Genomic DNA, 17,555 nt, shown 5'->3' with positions numbered 1-17,555 from the left:
ATAAGTGTGAAGTGGTTCATTTCAGTAGGTAAAATATGATGGCGGAATATAGTATTAATGGTAAGACTTTTGGCAGTGTGGAGGATCAGAGGGATCTTGGGGTCCAAGTCCATAGGACACTCAAAGCTGCTGCGCAGGTTGACTCTGTGGTTAAGAAGGCATACGGTGTGTTGGCCTTCATCAATCGTGGGATTGAGTATAGGAGCCTGGAGGTAATCTTGCAGTTATATAGGACCCTACTTGGAGTACTGTGCTCAGTTCTGGTCGCCTCACTACAGGAAGGATGTGGAAACCATAGAAAGGGTGCAGAGGAGATTTACAAGGATGTTGCCTGGATTGGGGAGCATGTCTTATGAGAATAGGTTGAGTGAACTCGGCCTTTTCTTCTTTGAGCGACGGAGGATGAAGGGTGACCTGGCAGAGGTGTATAAGATGTTGAGAGGCATTGATCGTGTGAATAGTCAGAGGCTTTTTCCCAGGGCTAAAATGGCTAGCACGAGAGTAGCACCGTTTTAAGGTGCTTGGGAGAAGGTACAGAGGAGATGTCAGGGGTAAATTTTTTACGCAGAGTGTGGTGAGTGCGTGGAATGGACTGCCAGTGACGGTGGTGGAGGTGGATACGATCAGGTCTTTTAAGAAACTCCTGGACAGGTACATGGAGCTTAGAAAAATAGAGGCCTATGGGTAACCCTAGGTAATTTCTAAGGTAAGGACATGTTCAGCATGGCTTTGTATTGTGCTGTAGGTTTTCTATGTTTCTAACTCAGGCTCTTGAGTCTGGCAGTATCATCAGAAATCGTCTGCACATTTTCCAGTTTGATGGTGCACTTTCTGTAAACGTCACCTCAGAGGCTGTCTTTGCGAAGTTTGCACATTTTCCTGGTGGCCACAAGGGTTCTTCTTACTGCTCCAGTTCCATCCATAAAATGATAAGATGTTGCAGCAGAATTAGGCCATTCAGCCCATTAAGTCTGCTCTGCCATTTGATCATGGCTGATCTATTTCCTTCTCAACCATTCTCCTGCCTTGTCCCCGTAACTTTCCACCCCCGACCTAGCAAACATTTATCGCCCTCTGTTTTACAGAGCTGCCCTATAATTTCCTTTCTTCTGCCTCTGTCCCTTCTTGAAGAGTGGAGTGATATTTGCAATTTTCCAGTCTTCCAGAACCATGACAGAATCTAGTGATTCTTGAAAGATCATTTCTAATGCTTCCACAATCTCCCCAACAATCACTTTCAAAATCCTGGGGTGCAGTCCGTCTGGTCCAGGTGACTTAACTACCTTCAGATCTTTCAGCTTGCCATGTACTTTCTACCTATTAATAGCAATTGTGCTCACTTCTGCCTCCTGATGCTCTCAGACTTCTACCATACTGCTTGTGTCCTCCACCAGTAAAGACTAACACAAAATACTTGTTCATTTTGTCCACCAGTTCCTTGTCCCCTATTACGACAGCTTCAGCATCATTTTCACGGATATCTACTCTCACCTCTCTTTTGCTCTTTATATAATTAAAAATACTTCTGGTATCCCCTTTGATATTATTGGCTAGTTTATCTTCATATTTCATCTTTTTCCTCATCACTTTTTTAGTTTCCCTATGTTGGTGTTTAAAAGCTTCCCAGTCCTCTAAATTACCATTAACGACAAAGTCAGTATAGTTTCCTAAAAGGAAAAGTTTGCCCGATGACCCTGGTGGAATTCTTTGAGGACAAGTAGAATAGATAAAGGGGAGGAAGTATATTTGGACTTTCAGACGGTGCCACATGTGAGGCTGCTTACCAAGTTAAGAGCACATGGTATTACAGAATAATTATGACATGGTTAGAGTATTGGCAGATTGGTAGGAGGCAGCGAGTGGGAATTCAAGGATCCTTTTCTGGTTGGCTGCCAGTGACAAGTGGTGTTCCACAGGGGTCGGTGTGGGAACCGCTTTTTTTTATGCTGTGTATAAGTGATTTGGATGATGGAATAGATGACTTTGTTGCCAAGTTTGCAAATGATATGAACATTAGTGGAGAAGCAGGTTGTGTTGAGAAAAAAGCTAGATTTCAAAAGGACAGATTAGGAGAATGGGCAATAGAGTGGTAAATGAAATACGATGTTGGAAAATGCATGGTCATGCACTTTGGTAATAGAAATAAATATGCAGACTATTTTCTAAACAGGGAAAAAATTCAAAAATCTGAAATGGAAAGGGACTTGGGAGTCCTTGTGCAGAACACCCCTAAGGTTAACTTGCAGGTAGAGGCATTGGTGAGGAAGGCAAATGCTATGTTAGCATTCATTACAAGAGGTAAAGCATACAAGAGCAGGGATGTGATGCTGAGGCTTTATAAGGCACTGGTGAGGCCTCACCTTGAGTATTATGAACAGATTTGGGCTCCTCATCTAACAAAAGTTGTGCTGGCAATGGAGAAGGCCCAGAGGAGGTTCACAAGGATAATTCTGGGAATGAAAGGATTATCATACAAAGAACGTTTGATGGCTCTGGGTCTGTACTTGCTGGAAGTTAGGTGGATGAGGAGGGATCTCATTGAAACCTTTTGAATGTTAAAAGGCCGAGACAGAGTAGATGTGGAAAGTATGTTTCCCATGGTGGGGGAGTCTAGGACAAGAGGACGCAGCTTCAGGATCGAGGGGCATCTATTTAAAACAGAAATGTGAAGAGTTTTTTTCAGTTAGAGGGTGGCAAATTTGTGGAATTTGTTACCTCAGGCAGCTGTGGAGGCCAGGTCATTGAGGCAGAGCTGAATAGTTTTTTGATTGGACACAACATCAAAGGTTATGGAGAGAAGGCCGGGGAGTGGGGCTGAGGAGGGATCAGCCATGACTGAATGGTGGAGCAGACTCAATGGGTCAAATGGCCTAATTCTGCTCCTATGTCTTATGGTCTTATAGTCTAATTTTTGCTCTATTATATGCACTCTCATTTCCTTTTATAAGACCATAAAACCATAAGATATAGGAGCAGAATTATTGATTATTGATATAGATGATATAGTTGAGAAACAATAAGGGACATAGCATCAAACCCTGTGGCACAGGACTAGTCACAGGCCTCCAGTCAGAGAGGTAACCATCTACCACCACCCTCTGGCTTCCCCCACAAAGCCAATGTCTCATCAAATTTACTACTTAATCTTGAATGCCAAGAGATTGATCCTTATTGATCAACCTCCCAAGCGGGGCCTTGTCAGATGCCCTGCTAAAGTCTTTTTCAAAGAGGTCACCCCTCATTCTTCTGAATTCCATTGAGAAACGTCCCAGAGCTATCAAATGCCCCTCATATGACAAGCCTTTTAATCATGGAATCATTTTGTGAACCTCCTTTGAACCCTCTTCAGTGTTATCACATCCTTTCTAATTTAAGGGGCCCAAAACTGCTCTCATACTCGGTGAGGGCTCACCAGTGCTTTATAAATTCTCAACATTACATCCTTGCTTTTATATTCTAGTCCTCTTGAAATGAATGCTAACATCACATTTGCCTTTCTCACCACAGACTCAACCTGCAAATTAACCTTTAAAAATCTTGCACAAGGACTCCCAAGTTGCTTTGCACCTCAGATTTTTGATTTTTTTTCAATTTGAAAATAGTCTACACATTTATTTCTTCTCCCAAAGTACATGACCTACACTTCCTAACAGTGTATTCCAACTTCCTTTTCTTTGCCCATTCTCCTAATCTGCCTACGTCTTGCTGTAGCCTCTCTACTTCCTCAAAACTACCTGCCCCCTCTATCTATATTTGTATTGCTTGCAAAGTTTGCAAATGAAGCCATCAATTTCATCATCCAAATCCTTGACATATAATGTAAAAAGAATCGGTCCCAATACAGAACCCATGGAACACCACTAGACACCGGCAGCCAACTAGAAAAGGCTCCCTTTGTTCCCACTCTTTGCCTCCAGCCAATCAGCCAATGCCTTACCCATGCTGGAATCTTTCCTGTAATACCGAGGACTCAGAGCTTGGTAAGCAGCCTTGTGTGGCACCTTGTCAAAGGCCTTCGGAAAATCCAAGTACACAACATCCACTGATTCTCCAGCTTGTTATCTCTTCAATAGGCAGGCATACAGAAGATCTCATAAATACAAGCAGATTTTTTCCACTGAGGTTGGGTGAGACCACCACTAGAAGTCATGGACAAAGGGTGAAAGGTGAAATATTTAAGGAGAACATGAGGGGGAACTTTATCACTCAAAGTGTAGTGAGAGAATGAAGGAGCTGCCAGGACAGTTGTGCACGCAAGCTCCATTTGAACATTTAAGGGGAGTTTGGAGGGGTACATGGTAGGGTGGGTTATACAAGCTACGGTCCCCATATAGATCAAATGGAATGGATCAGTAGTCCCCATACAGATTAATGATTCGGCACAGACTAGATGGGCTGAAAGGCCTGTTGCTCGGCTGTTGTATTCTGTCACACAGTAATTTTAACTGATAAAATTCTGTGGGGTACTGATAGTGGGAATCCTTCCCCAGCTGCAGAGATGTCTGAAACTAAAGGACAGGCTTTCAGTAGGAGAGATCTGACAAGAATCCAGAGTAGGTTGCAAAATGGATGTCACTGCCGGGGGGGGGGGGGGAGGCACAGATCCTCACAATGTTGAACAAGTATCTGGCCAAGCACTTGAATCATCAAGGCAGGAAAGGATGCGGACCAAGTGCTGGGGAATGCGTTTGGTGTGGTGGGTATTGGAGGGTCAGTATGGAGATGGAGGGGGCAAAGGGCCTGTCCCTGTGCAATATGAGCCTATGACTGCTGTGTGTGGTCCCCCTCCCTCCTTGTTCTATATCCTCTGCCCACAAAAGGTGGGCGAGGGTGCCTGAGATGTATTGAGTGGGGTGAGGATCAGGATTTATGGCCTACTCTGACTAACATACCTCCTTCTCTTTTCAGCCAGTCCAGTCGATGTCCTCCAAGCTTTAGAGTTCCAGAATTCCCCAGAGGGTGTGGTGAAAACGGCCGGCTTCTGCAAGAACCGGAGGAATGAGCCAGGACCAGATGTGGCCTACCGAGTCAGTAAACGGGCACAGCTGAGCGCACCCACCAGGCAGCTGTACCCCGGTGGGTGAGAGTGGGGACGCAGGTCGGCCTGACCGGTCAGGCTGTTGGGCCTGGGGGCGGGTTGTTGGGTCAGGAAGTTGTCATCAGGGATGGGTATGGGGTTGGGGGTCAAATATTGGGGTCAAGGGTCATAATGTTTCAGTGAATTTATGATGGGACAGGAACAGGAAAAGTTAAATGAGAAATTTTTTTCCAGGATTTGAAAATGGGAAAAGAGGCAGTGTATTGAGATGGAGGGGATGGCAAAGGGTGTAGGCAGAAGTTGTAGGTGAAGAATGTAGGCAAAGAGTGTATGCGGTGGGTGTTGATGGCGGATAGACAGTGTGTAGGTTGGGTAGATGGTAGGGTAGGCAGCGGGTGTGGAATATTCTGGGAGCAGTAATCTCAGGGTAAAGTCCTTGAGAATGCAGTTTTGGTTACCCTGTTGCAGTGAGAAGATGGAAGGTAGGAGAGGATACAGAAGAGGTTCACCAAGATGTAAGGAAGGGTTGGACACAGTTGGGTTGTTTTCTCTTGAATGCTGGAAGCTGAGGGGACACCTGATAGAAATCAGAAAATTGTGGAAGGCATAGATTGAATAGAAAGTCAGAGCCTTAGCCCAGAGTAGAAATGTCAAATATTAGACAGGGTGAAAGTTTAAATGAAAGGAGATGTGCGAGACAGGTTTCTCACACAAAATGTTGCCAAAGGCTATTGATATCTCTGAACATTTCTCGCTGTTCTGTAACACTGTTCCTTATGCTTTAAAGAAAAAAAATGTTATGATTGGTGACACTGCCGTGGATCTTTGGGGTTCTGATGGGTAGAATAGGTATTGGGAGCTGGTGGGTTGGTGGACAACTGGAAGATTTTGTGTGTGTGTGTGTGTGTGTGTGTGTTTGGAGGTTAGGTACTAAGGGAGAGACACAGTCGGGGGGAGGTAGTACTGATGGAGAGTCACACTGACAGAGGGGTGTTACTAAGGGAGGTCACACTGTGGGAGAAGCATACTGAGAGAGCTTCACACTGTTGGAGCTCACTCTTATAAAGTTGAAAATTTGCGGCAAAAATCACTGAAGAATAGTTTTGGAGACCACCAGAAGGCTTTCGGAGTGTGCAGTATTGTCTGGGCAGTGGACTGAAGCAGTTTCCTTGCCTAGAAAAATTCTGTTTTGTTCGGTGAAATTTTTTGGTCCATGTTTCTTCAGCGCTGATCAGTAGGTGCAGGTGGTGGATTACCAAAGTGTGAGTCTAACTTTGCCAGGTGCAGGGACGGCTTTATTCCGTTTTTAAAAGCGGAAAACCCCTCCTGTTCAGAGCGCCTAGCCCAGGGTTTCTGGGTGAAGAGGACTTTGGAGCGGTCAGAGGAACAGTGGACCAGCTCAGAAAAGCTTTCATTGGTGCTCAGGTGTTTAACACTGCACGGTCTTCCCTGCCTATCCACTCCCTTTTCCCTTCCCCTCCCATCCTGTCTCGTCTCTGAACTGTTTCTTTCTGACTGTTTGCTATGTTCAGCTGGGTGTAGACTGTAATATCCCAGCAGTTGTGTTGAACTCTTGAATTCCAACTGAGACCTGGCAGAGTGCAACTCTAAGATGGCTCCACCAAAGTCAGATGTGGATGCTGCTGGGCCGGGAGTTGCAGCTGATGAAGAGGACCACCCGTTCAAATTACTGACTTGAAAGAATGCTCTGCAGTGCACCGTGCCTACTTCAGTCGGTAGGATTCTCGCCATAAAAGCTATGGCAAAGACTGTTGGAGGCTGTGAGGGCATTGTTGCATCAGCGGCTTTGAATGGGAAAATTATTTTCTATTTGAAGTCACCGAGGAGTGTGTTTTTGGCCCTGAGTCGGGGTTAAAGGTGGAGTTGGTGATGGGCCCCATGCAGGTGGTAATACTCTCTGACATGCACTCCCCTCTCCGTGACAAGACCCTCTTCCCCTACCTGTACTCCATCGGCGAGGTGTGATCAAAAATAACCCCAATACCGTACAGGGCACCTCCGCAGGGTTATGAGCACCTGTTCTCATTCCAGCACCGTCTGCTTATGCAGCTGCAGTGGAGCAGGGTGGGGATGTCGAGGGGAGGCTTCAGGTTTATTTTGAGGGGCATTACTATACCATCCCCTGGTCTATGGGTCACCCGAGGTGCCATGCCTGAAACGAGATTGGGCATATTCAGAAGAATTGCCCAAATCGTCAGGCTGCCAACTCTGCTTTGGAGGGACAGGGTGATACCCCAGGCCTTCCTCCACTGACCCCCACCTTCAGCTGTCCCTCCCCTGTCACCCCCCCCCGTGCCACTGGCTGCGGAAGTCGTGGTTGGACACGTAGTGGGTGATGGTGAGGGGTGGGTACAGGTGGTGGGCAGGAAGGCGAAAAAGAAGAGAAAGCATCTGAAGGCTTCTCCCCCCCAGGGAAGGAGCAGGTTGTTGCTGCTGAACCGAGTCTGGAGAGTCCTGTGGCTCCTGAAACCTGAGGAAGTCAGGGTGGGGGGAGGAAGTGGTGCCAGAGACTTTGGACGCCTCTGTAATGGAGGTCAACGTGCTTCAGTATATCTGCAGCCCGAAACAGTGGAAGAACATGTCCCATGATGCTCGAGATCAGGGGCCAGGAGGACTTACCCCTGGTATGTGTGGAGTATATTCCCTCCGAGCTGGAGGATAGCTCTGTCATACAGGGGACCTCTGCTGAGGAGACATCTCCTGAACATGTGCCCCTGGGCTGGTGAGCGACACCACTGTAAAGGGTCCGTGTGGGGAGGCAGATTTGCATTCAGCTGAGACTGCACACTCAGTGTGTATTCCCTGGGGAGGGGCAAAGCCCTGTAGAACAGGAGTCGCCTGTGGGTACCAGGTCACCAGTGGGATTGGTTTCCCAGATTGTTGCCTCAGTTGAGGCCAAGTGGCCTGCTGAGGAGGGTGTAGTCCACGAAGGGAACTGGAACAACCCTGGATTGCCATCTCTCACAGTTAGTCATAAGACCATAAGAGTGGAATACATGGGAGCAGAATTAGGCCATCTGCTCCACCATTCAGTCATACCTGATCCTTTTTTAATCCTCCTCAAACCCATTTCCCGGCCTTCTCCCTGTAACCTTTGACGCCATGTCCAATCAACAACCTATCAATCTCAGCCTTAAATATACCCGGCCTCCACAGCTGCATGTGGCAACAAATTCATTACCCTTTGGCTAGAGAAATTTCTCCGCATCTCTGTTTTGCCTCAGCATCACATCCCTGCTCTTGTATTCTAGACCTCTTGAAAAGAATGCGAACATGACATTTTCCTTCCTTACCACCAAGTCTACCTGTAATCCATTTGCTCTCAGATTTTTGGATTTTCTTCCTGCTTAGGAAATAGTCCGCACATTTATTTCTACTACCAAAGTGCATGACCATGCATTTTCCAACGTTGTATTTCATTAGCCACCTTTTTGCCCATTCTCCTAATCTGTTTAAATCCTTCTGCATCCTACCTGTTTCCTCAACACTTCCTGCCCCTCCACCAATCTTCGTATCACCTGCAAACTTGGCAACAAAGCCATGTATTCCATCATCTAAATCATTCATATACGGTATAAAAAGAAGTGGTCCCAACACTGATCCCTGCAGAATATCACTAGTCACTGGCAGCCAATCAGTGACCTTTTATTCCCATTCACTGCCTCCTACCAACCAGCCAATGCTCTAACAATGTTAGTAACTTTCCTGTAAGACCATGGGCTCTTAACTTGGTAAACAGCCTTAAGTGTGGCACCTTGTCAAAGGCCTTCTGAAAGTCCAAATATACAACATCCCCTGCATCCCCTTTATCTATCCTACTTGTAATCTCCTCAAAGAATTCCAACAGATTTGTCAGGCAAGATTTTCCCTGAAGGAAACCATGCTGACTTTGTCCTGTCTTGTCCTGTGTCACCAAGTACTCCATTATCTCATCCTTATCAATTGACCCTAACGTCTTCCCAAGCACTGAGGTTAAGCTAACTGGTCTAACATAGAATAGTACAACACATTACAGGCCTTTTGGTCCACAATGTTGTGCCGACCCTCAAACGCTGCGTCCCATATAACCCCCACCTTAAATTCCTCCATATACCTGTCTAGTAGTCTCTTAAATTTTACTAGTGTATCTGCATCCACCACTGACTCAGGCAGTACATTCCACGCACCAACCACTCTCTGAGTAAAAAACCTTCCTCTAATATCCCCCATGAACTTCCCACCCCTTACCTTAAAGCCATGTCCTCTTGTATTGAGCAGTGGTGCCCTGGGGAAGAGGCGCTGGCTATCCACTCTATCTATTCCTCTTAATATCTTGTACACCTCTATCATGTCTCCTCTCATCCTCCTTCTCTCCAAAGAGTAAAGCTCTAGCTCCCTTAATCTCTGATCATAATCCATACTCTCTAAACCAGGCAGCATCCTGGTAAATCTCCTCTGTACCCTTTCCAATGCCTCCACATCCTTCCTATAGTGAGGCGAGCAGAACTGGACACAGTACTCCAAGTGTGGCCTAACCAGAGTTTTATAGAGCTGCACCATTACATCACGACTCTTAAAGTCTATCACTCGACTTATGAAAGCTAACACCCCGTAAGCTTTCTTAACTACCTTATCCACCTGTGAGGCAACTTTCAGGGATCTGTGGACATGTACCCCGAGATTCGCCTGCTCCTCCACACTACCAAGTATCCTGCCATTTACTTTGTACTCTGCCTTGGAGTTTGTCCTTCCAAAGTGTACCACCTCACACTTCTCAAGGTTGAACTCCATCTGCCACTTCTCAGCCCACTTCTGCATCCTATCAATATCTCTCTGCAATCTTCGACAATCCTCTACACTATCTACAACACCACCAACCTTTGTGTCGTCTGCAAACTTGCCAACCCACCCTTTTACACCCACATCCAGGTCGTTAATAAAAATCACGAAAAGTAGAGGTCCCAGAACAGATCCTTGTGGGACACCACTAGTCACAATCCTCCAATCTGAATGCACTCCCTCCACCACCACCCCCTGCCTTCTGCAGGCAAGCCAATTCTGAATCCACCTGGCCAAACTTCCCTGGGACCCATGCCTTCTGACTTTCTGAATAAGCCTACCATGTGGAACCTTGTCAAATGCCTTACTAAAATCCACGTAGGTCACATCTACTGCACAATCCTCATCTATATGCCTGGTCACCTCCTCAAAGAACTCTATCAGGCTTGTTAGACAAGATCTGCCCTTCACAAAGCCATGCTGACTCTCGCTGATCGGACCATGATTCCCTAAATGCCCATAGATCCTATCTCTAAGAATCTTTTCCAACAGCTTTCCCACCACAGATGTAAGGCTCACTGGTCTATAATTACCCGGACTATCCCTACTACCTTTTTCGAACAAGGGGACAACTTTCGCCTCCCTCCAATCCTCCGGTACCATTCCCGTGTACAACGAGGACATAAAGATCCCAGCCAGAGGCTCAGCAAACTCTTCCCTCACCTCGTGGAGCAGCCTGGGAAATATTCCGTCAGGCCCCAGGGACTTATCTGTCCTAATGTATTTTAACAACTCCAACATCTCCTCTCCCTTAATATCAACATGCTCCAGAACATCAACCTCACTCATATTGTCCTCACCATCATCAAGTTCCCTCTCATTGGTGAATACCGAACAGAAGTATTCACTGAGGACCTCACTCACTTCCACAGCCTCCAGGCACGTCTTCTCACCTTTATCTCTAATTGGTCCTACCTTCACTCCTGTCATCCTTCTGTTCTTCACATAATTGAAGAATGCCTTGGTGTTTTTCTTTATCCTACTTGCCAAGGCCTTCTCAGCCCTCCTTCTTGCTCTTCTCAGCCCTTTCTTAAGCTCCTTTCTTGCTTCCCTATATTCCTCAATAGACCCATCTGATACTTGCTTCCTAAACCTCATGTATGTTGCCTTCTTCCACCTGACTAGATTTGCCACCTCACTTGTCACCCATGGTTCCTTCACCCTACCATTCTTTGTCTTCCTCACTGGGACAAATTTATCCCTAACATCCGGCAAGAGATCTCCAAACATCGACCACACGTCCACAGTACATTTCCTTGCAAAAACATCATCCCAATTCACACCCACAAGTTCTAGCCTTATAGCCTCATAATTTGCCCTTCCCCAATTCAAAATTTTCCTGCCCTCTCTGATTCTATCCTTTTCCATGATAATGCTAAAGGCCAGGGAGCGGTGGTCACTGTCCCCCAGATGCTCACCCACTGAGAGATCTGTGACCTGACCCAGTTCATTACCTAGTACTAGATCTAATATGGCATTCCCCCAGTCGGCCTGTCTATATACTGTGACAGGAATCCATCCTGGACACACTTAAGAAACTCTGCCCCATCTAAACTCTTGGAACAGGTGCCAATCAATGGAACACTCACAATGCGCTGGAGGAACTCAGCAGGTCAGTCAGCATCAGTTGAAAAGATTAGTGGACGTTTCGGGCCGAAACCCTTTGTCAGGACTGAAGGAAGAACTTTGGGGAGGGTTTGAAGAATGCTGGTAATTGAAAAAAACGGTAATTTGAAAGACAAAGGGGTGGGGGAGGGGAAGGAGGGAGGTGATTGGCAGGAGAACAATGTGCAGTAGTAGAAGGAGGCGGAACTATGAAAGAGGTGATCTGAAATAGGGATAGAAGAAGGGAGGGGGAGGGAATTACCGGAAGATGGAGAATTCTATGTTCATACCAAGGGGCTGGAGACTACCTAGACGGTATATGAGGTGTTGCTCCTTCAACCTGAGCTTAGCCTCATCATGGCAGTAGAGGAGGCCGTGTATGGACATATCTGAATGGGAATGGGAAGCAGAGTTGAAGTGGGTGGCTACTGGGAGATCCTGTCTGTTGTGGTGGATGGAGTTCCTCCAGCGCACTGTGAGTGTCCCTTTGACAACAGCATCTGCAGTTTATTTTGTGTTTACGAGGTGCCAATCAATATTAGGGAAGTTAAAGTCACCCATGATAACAACCCTTTTATTTTTGCACCTTTCCAAAATCTGCCTCCCAATCTGCTCCTCTGTATCTCTGCTGCTACCAGGGGGCCTATAGAATACCCCCAATAGAGTAACTACTCCCTTCCTGTTCCTGACTTCCACCCATACTGACTCAAAAGAGGATCCTGCTACATTACCCACCCTTTCTGTTGCTGTAATAGTATCCCTGACCACTAATGCCACCCCTCCTCCCGTTTCCCCCCCTCTCTATCCCTTTTAAAGCACTGAAATCCAGGAATATTGAGAATCCAATTTCTATAATTTCCTTTCTTCTGCCTTCCTCCTTCCCTAATCAGAGAGACTGTGTCCCAAGGGGTCAGGCGGGAGCGGACTCTCCTCGTGCTGTTTGCAGGGAAGGTGACGAGGGTGTGGAGATGGGTACTGCCCAGCAAGCTCATATCCAGGATGTGGGAGTAATTGTGTATGCGGAGGTGGCAGGGTCACCATCTGTCAGTGGCCCTGGGGATGGGGTAGAGCCTGCGGACAAGATTCCTGTTGGGCCACAGTGAGGAGTAAGGGTCCCATTGGGTCAGACAATGACTGCTTGGTGATGACTGTGAGATCATTGGATGCAGTGATGGGGAAGAGAGGGACTCTTTTACGGTTGAGATGACAGATGTGCTCGACTCCAGCAGCAAGTTACAACCTGTCTCTCTGGAGGGGATCCAGTAGTTCGTGAGGCCTTACACTTCCTCCCTTACCACCATTCAGGGCCCCAGACAGTCCTTCCAGGTGAGGCAACACTTCACCAGTGAGTCAGCTGGGGTGAAATACTGCGTCCAGTGCTCCCGATGTGGCCTTCTATATATTGGCGAGACCTGGCGCAGACTGGGAGATCGTTTTGCTGAACACCTACACTCTGTCCGCCAGAGAAAGCAGGATCTCCCAATGGCCACACATTTTAATTCTACATCCCATTCCCATTCTGACATGTCTATCCACGGCCTCCTCTACTGTAAAGATGAAGCCACACTCAGGTTGGAGGAACAACACCTTATATTCCGTCTGGGTAGCCTCCAACCTGATGGCATGAACATTGACTTCTCAAACTTCCGCTAATACCCCACCTCCCCCTCGTACCCCATCCGTTATTTATTTATATACACACATTCTTTCTCTCACTCTCCTTTTTCTCCCTCTGTCCCTCTGACTATACCCCTTGCCCATCCTGTTTTTCACCCCTCCCCCTTTTCCTTCTCCCTGGGCCTCCTGTCCCATGATCCTCTCGTATCCCTTTTGCCAATCACCTGTCCGGCTCTTGGCTCCGTCCCTCCCCCTCCTGTCTTCTCCTATCATTTTGGATCTCCCCCTCCCCCTCCAACTTTCAAATCTCTTACTAGCTCTTCCTTCAGTTAGTCCTGACGAAGGGTCTCGGCCCGAAACGTCGACTGTACCTCTTCCTAGAGATGCTGCCTGGCCTGCTGCGTTCACAAGCAACTTTGATGTGTGTTGCTTGAATTTCCAGCATCTGCAGAATTCCTCGTGTTGGCGAAAAAGTTTCATGGCCCAGTTGGCCAGGTCCGGGAGAAGTCATTCAGTTTATCTGCACGATTCTCCAAAAGAAGGGGAGAGGATCTGAGGTGACCCGTAAGGAGAGGCAGCAATTTAAGAGACACCTGGAGTTCCTGGAGAAGAGTTGCAGGGTGAAGACAAGCGAGGGCTCGAAGGAAGCTCTGCTCCTGTTCCCAGGGGCTCTGGTGAGGGGTCTCAATAAGCCGCGACCCTTAACATCAACGATGGTGGGGGGTGCTCTCCACAGATCTCATCATCTCTCTGTCCTCCGGGACAGGAGATATGCAGTGAGCTTCCTGCAGGAACCCACACCGTTCTGGGGACAAATCCACCTAGCTCCTGGAGTGGCGAGGGGTCGGGGGGGGGGGTCCACATGAGCCACCTCGGCTCCACTTCTAGTGGGGTGGCCATCTTGTTGGCCCCTTTTTTCCAATAGGAAATAACGAAGGTTCAGGAACACGTGCCAGGCCATCTACTTTACCTTCCCGTGCGTCCGGACGGCGTACCGATGCACTTTGTCAATGTGTACACCCCTGAGCCCAGCCCGATGCAGGTGTCAGCATTGCAAGTACTTTATCCTGGGGGTGATTTCAATTGCACCCTCGAGAATAGGGATCGCACTGGTCCCCAGAGTGGCTAAGCTTCGGTGAGGAAGTTACAGGACTTGGTCGATATCTGGCGAAGCCTTTACCCTGACCTCTGTGTTTTCTCGAGGAAATACAGAGGGGTTCGGGGCTCGCGGGTCGACCAACCCTACATCTCTAGGGCGCACGTCTCCCAGGTGTCGGCCGCCTCCATGCTGCCATGTGCCTGCTCGGACCACCGCCGGGTGTGGGCACTGCCTAAAGGCTGATTTATACTTGGTCGCCCTAGCCTACGCAAGTGGGCTACGCCGTTGCGAGCATTTATACTTTGCGTTGGCGTGTTTGCGTCGCTCTGCAATTCGGGCACTACACGCATGTGCACGTCACGCTTTCACACATTGCGCATGTGCACACACCTGCCCGTGCAAGGCTTCATGGTCATGGTAGTCTTTCTCAGTACATCAAAGTTGCTGGTGAACGCAGCAGGCCAAGCAGCATCTATAGGAAGAGGCGCAGTCGACGTTTCAGGTCGAGACCCTTCGTCAGGACTAACTGAACGAAGAGTGAGGTAAGGGATTTGAAAGTTGGAGGGGGAAGGGGAGATCCAAAATGATAGGAGAAGACAGGAGAGGGAGGGATAGAGCCGAGAGCTGGACAGGTGATAGGCAAAAGGGGATACGAGAGGATCATGGGACAGGAGGTCCGGGAAGAAAGACAAGGGGGGGGTGACCCAGAGGATGGGCAAGAGGCATATTCAGAGGGACAGAGGGAGAAAAAGGAGAGTGAGAGAAAGAATGTGTGCATAAAAATGAGTAACAGATGGGGTACGAGGGGGAGGTGGGGCCTTAGCGGAAGTTAGAGAAGTCAATGTTCATGCCATCAGGTTGGAGGCTACCCAGACGGAATATAAGGTGTTGTTCCTCCAACCTGAGTGTGGCTTCATCTTTACAGTACAGGAGGCCGTGGATAGACATGTCAGAATGGGAATGGGATGTGGAATTAAAATGTGTGGCCACTGGGAGATCCTGCTTTCTCTGGCGGACAGAGCGTAGATGTTCAGCAAAGCGGTCTCCCAGTCTGCGTCGGGTCTCACCAATATATAAAAGGCCACATCGGGAGCACCGGACGCAGTATATCACCCCAGTCGACTCACAGGTGAAGTGATGCCTCACCTGGAAGGACTGTTTGGGGCCCTGAATGGTGGTAAGGGAGGAAGTGTAAGGGCATGTGTAGCACTTGTTCCGCTTACACGGATAAGTGCCAGGAGGGAGATCAGTGGGGAGGGATGGGGGGGGGGACGAATGGACAAGGGAGTTGTGTAGGGAGCGATCCCTGCGGAATGCAGAGAGAGGGGAGGAGGGAAAGATGTGCTTAGTGGTGGGATCCCGTTGGAGGTGGCGGAAGTTACGGAGAATAATATGTTGGACCCGGAGGCTGGTGGGGTGGTAGGTGAGGACCAGGGGAACCCTATTCCTAGTGGGGTGGTGGGAGGATGGAGTGAGAGCAGATGTACGTGAAATGAGGGAGATGCGTTTAAGAGCAGAGTTGATAGTGGAGGAAGGGAAGTCCCTTTCTTTAAAAAATTGAAGACATCTCCCTCGTCCTAGAATGAAAAGCCTCATCCTGAGAGCAGATGCGGCGGAGACGGAGGAATTGCGAGAAGGGGATGGCGTTTTTGCAAGAGACAGGGTGAGAAGAGGAATAGTCCAGATAGCTGTGAGAGTCAGTAGGCTTATAGTAGACATCAGTGGATAAGCTGTCTCCAGAGACAGAGACAGAAAGATCTAGAAAGGGGAGGGAGGTGTCGGAAATGGACCAGGTAAACTTGAGGGCAGGGTGAAAGTTGGAGGCAAAGTTAATAAAGTCAACGAGTTCTGCATGCGTGTGCGTCAAAAGTGAGCGTCTTTTTTCGTAAAAGCGAAATGTGTCCTCCATAATTTCGGAGGTCTGTAAAGCTGTATGGAAAGCATTGCAGCCAGAGTTCCTTCCCTGTCTTTCAGTCACCCAATGGGAAGCTATTGCAGCGTAGGAGGAAATGCGATGCTACCAATTGGACCAATCGCAGTTGTTGCGGTCTGCGTTGCCAAGACACGTAGTTACATTTTGGGAGAGGTGCGTGTCAGGCTACGGCGTAGGGATCCGCGTAGGCGTGCACAGGGTTCGTGGCTTCGCCGTACCTACGGCGTCGATTTGACGCACAAGTGACGCACTAATGAGCCTTAATGCGCTGCTCGCACAGGTGAGGTCCGCGTACTGGCATTTCAACAACCGGCTGCTGGAGGACGGCCGGCTCTGTAATTCGTTCCGGCAGTTCTGGAAGCAGGGGAGATTCCCCTCCCTGAGGCCCTGGTGGGATGCGGGCAAGGCTCACATCTGACTGTCCTGCCAGGAATATGCGCGTGGATGTCCGGGATCGATCGGCTCGTGAAGGAGCTGATCGACAAAGGGTCCCGGCGAGAGCCAACCGATAGGGACCAACCCCTCTGGGATGAGTACTGGAGGCAGAAGGAGACACTGAGGTATCTGCACCCCAAGAGGTCCCAAGGTGCTTATGTGAGGTCGTAGGTCCAGTTGCTGCAGGATCTGGACCTCACCTCGCCTGTCTTCTACTCTCTGTGTGCAGTTCTGGTCACCTAACTATAGGAAAGATGTCAGTAAGATCGAAAGAGTGCCGAGGAGATTTACTAGGATGTTGCCGGGTCTTCAGGAGTTGAATTACAGGGAAAGATTGAACAGGTTAGGACTTTATTCCTTGGTGCGTAGAAGAATGAGGGGTGATTTGATAGAGGTTTACAAAATTATGAGAGGTATAGACAGAGTAAATGTGGGTAGGCGCTTTCCACTTAGATTAGGAGAGATAAATATGAGAGGACATGGCTTTAGGGTGAAAGGGGAAAGGTTTGGGGGAACATTAGGGGGAACTTCTTCACTCAGAGAGTGATGGGAGTGTGGAATGAGCCTATCTGATGTGGTAAATACAGGCCACTCTTAAGTTTTAAGAATAAATTTATTCTTAAATACAGGGATACATGGATGGGAGAGGTCTGGAGGGTTATGGACTGGGTGCAGGTCAATGGGACTAGCGGGATAAAGTTTCTGCACAGACTAGAAGGGCCGAACGGCCTGTTTTCTGTGCTATAGTGTTCTATAGTTCTATAGGAGGGGTGTCCGCAGGCAGCTCATGGAGTCACTGGTAGAGCATGGTTCCATAGTCTCGATCTGCCAGAATTGTTGCAGAAATGCATCCCTTTTATGAGGCTCTCTTCTCACCGGACCCGTGCAGGAGGATGAACGGAGGATCTGTAGGTGGACTTGCCAAGGGTCAGCCCTGGAGGTGCTGACTGTCTAGGTGCCCGCTATCTTTGGTGGAGCTGGCCAGTGCC

At 48.3% G+C, this 17,555-nt stretch overlaps 1 protein-coding gene across 2 annotated transcripts in view; it reads left to right on the top strand.

Annotated features, from left to right (window-relative positions):
• The window catches only part of col11a1a (collagen, type XI, alpha 1a), a 605,254-nt gene that overhangs the window by 12,193 nt on the left and 575,506 nt on the right, over window positions 1-17,555 (top strand). For both annotated transcript variants that reach the window (XM_063064825.1, XM_063064824.1), the window contains exon 2: window positions 4,909-5,076. In XM_063064825.1, coding sequence (XP_062920895.1) covers window positions 4,909-5,076 — 168 coding nt within the window. The remainder of the gene's footprint in view (window positions 1-4,908; window positions 5,077-17,555) is intronic.

Source organism: Mobula hypostoma, chromosome 12, assembly GCF_963921235.1.
Source record: "Mobula hypostoma chromosome 12, sMobHyp1.1, whole genome shotgun sequence".
Classification (NCBI taxonomy): domain Eukaryota; kingdom Metazoa; phylum Chordata; class Chondrichthyes; order Myliobatiformes; family Myliobatidae; genus Mobula; species Mobula hypostoma.
Note: the sequence above shows the minus strand (reverse complement) of the source record. Positions and strands in the feature narration are given on the sequence as shown.